We start from the raw sequence: 2209 nt of genomic DNA, 5'->3' as shown, positions 1-2209 counted from the left end.
GCCGGAGTACGAGGCGTGTTTGCAAGATGCGTACGACGCGGTGAAACCATTCGGAGAAGTACCACAACAGGTAATTTATTTTGTATCTTTTGAGAAATAGAAACTTGAACAATTGAATGTGTTTTACAATTAGTGTAATACACAAATACAAATCCCTTTGGCTTTTATTTATCTAACCAATGTTATAAATGCGAAAGATTAGATGGATGGTTGTTTGTTAGAGTTTCTAGCCGGCTGAACAGATCTGGATCAAATTTGGCATAGATGTAGAATGTAGTCTGGAAGAACACATAGGCTACTCATTATTTTTTTTTTAATTCTACGCGAACGGAGTAGCGGGTTAAAGCTAGTTATTTTACATTTATCCTACCGAGCGAGGTTTGTCCTGACCTCAGTTATCAGTTTATTGAACTACTATTTTATCATATTAAAGTAAAGCCAGGCAAACCGGTGCCAACAAACGTGTTAACTAAAGCCTAAAGTATAATTTTCTTTCAGCTGGGCTCATCACTATCACGTTCAATGGAAGCGGCGCGCGTACTGCTGCAAGTGCTAGCGGTGGGGGCAAGCGCGTTGACCGCCAGCGAACAGCTGCTGGTCACCAGCAATGAGGAGTGCCAGAACAAGATATTGGTGGCCGCGGGCTGCGCGTACTGTAAAGGCTATGATGTCAGCCCCTGCCAACACTACTGCTTGAACGTTGCACGAGGGTAAGTGGCAAAATAGTACTTTTTTACGAGGATAAACTATTAGTATTGATTAGTTAAAACTAAAATTTGGTTTTCGTCGTTTTCTAATAAACGATTTTAATTCTATATTTTTATCTTGTGTTGGTGTGGACTAAAATAAATAAACTAATTTAGGATGCGTACAAACTATAAAAGTAAAGCGATACAAAACTCTTCAATAGAATACTACGTATTTCAATTGCTCTCTTGAAACTTATTCGGGCTATACAAAATGGACGAAACTACAGTGACACGAGAGTGCGCAAGTGAATTACCCAAACCCCTTGAGGTCTTGTCTGGTCGAGATTAATTGGTACGACAATTAGAGTTAGCATACGGACAGCTCAAGGACTTTTTAATCTAGAACTTTCTGTGAAATTCCTAAAATAAGAAATGATCTGATAGAGACAATTTTTAATCTATTAATCTATACTATTATAATAAAGCGTAAACACACACTTCTTTGTTGCCTAAGATGTCAGCAATTACAGCATATTTTTGAATAATTTTCTTTTTAATAAAAAGCCCTACACTTACGTCACGCTTTAGGCTATTTATTTTCACGCCATTAAACTTTGGAGGTAAATATTTTGGATAAGAATCCTAATGTGAGAAAGAGACCATAAGTTGCTACCAACATCAAGGAAGCAAAATTGCCAAGGTTGTCATGTCATGTCATTTTGACATTTGCTATTGTTAATTTGACAAATGTAAACAATAAAGTAAAATTTTTATAATTTCATGCGGTTGAAGCCGCACGGGAACAGCTAGTTAACAACATAAAATTCATCCCAATTTTAGTGTTAAATAAAACCAAAACAAATATAAAGTGGAGTTTACTATTACACAAACCCGAATGCTAATTAGTAATAGCACGCATTATAAACTAACTATAAAGTCTTAGGGATCCCATAAGAAAGGCAAAAAACCCCTTAAACATTAGAGTAAAAAAAACTGCTAATATTTATCAAATCAGAAGCCGCACGTTCCTAGAAAGCTGTCCCTCGATAAAGTCGTAGGTAATTATTTTGAATATACAATTTTGTACCTGCTACTTTTGTGTTGTGATAGAAAGGCCGCTAGGTAATATAATGTGTACACAAGTTTATGAGGACATTACTGCGGCGCCCTGCCGCGCCGTGCGGTCTCCCTGCCGCACTGCCGCACGATCACGACCTGCAGCTTTAACGAGGCATCGTTTAGGGACCTTTCAAAGAAACCTTATCATTTAATATGAACGACAGTGTAGATTATTATTATCAGTAGGATCAATGTTTATTAGAACCATCTCTCACCGTTTTCGATATTTATGTGGTTCTATTCTTTCAAATTCTTCTGAATATTAGTATTTGACGCGATTTTAACTTAGCATCATTGTGTTTGGTGCAGGTGCATCGGGGCGCTGGTATCAGAGCTGGAAGCGCCCTGGGCGGGCTACGTGGAGGGCGTGGAGCGTGTAGCTCGTGCTGACGCCGATGCGG

The 2209-nt window shown here is 38.4% G+C and overlaps 1 protein-coding gene across 1 annotated transcript in view; it reads left to right on the top strand.

Moving 5' to 3' along the window:
• LOC106110999 (glypican-5) overlaps positions 1–2209 on the top strand; it is a 69856-nt gene that overhangs the window by 54234 nt on the left and 13413 nt on the right. Inside the window, exons 4-6 of the mRNA XM_013292968.1 lie at positions 8–70; positions 499–710; positions 2118–2205. Coding sequence (XP_013148422.1) covers positions 8–70; positions 499–710; positions 2118–2205 — 363 coding nt within the window. The remainder of the gene's footprint in view (positions 1–7; positions 71–498; positions 711–2117; positions 2206–2209) is intronic.

Source organism: Papilio polytes, unplaced genomic scaffold, assembly GCF_000836215.1.
Source record: "Papilio polytes unplaced genomic scaffold, Ppol_1.0 DF824180.1, whole genome shotgun sequence".
NCBI classification, from domain to species: Eukaryota; Metazoa; Arthropoda; class Insecta; order Lepidoptera; family Papilionidae; genus Papilio; species Papilio polytes.
This window is presented reverse-complemented; position numbering and strand designations above follow the sequence as displayed.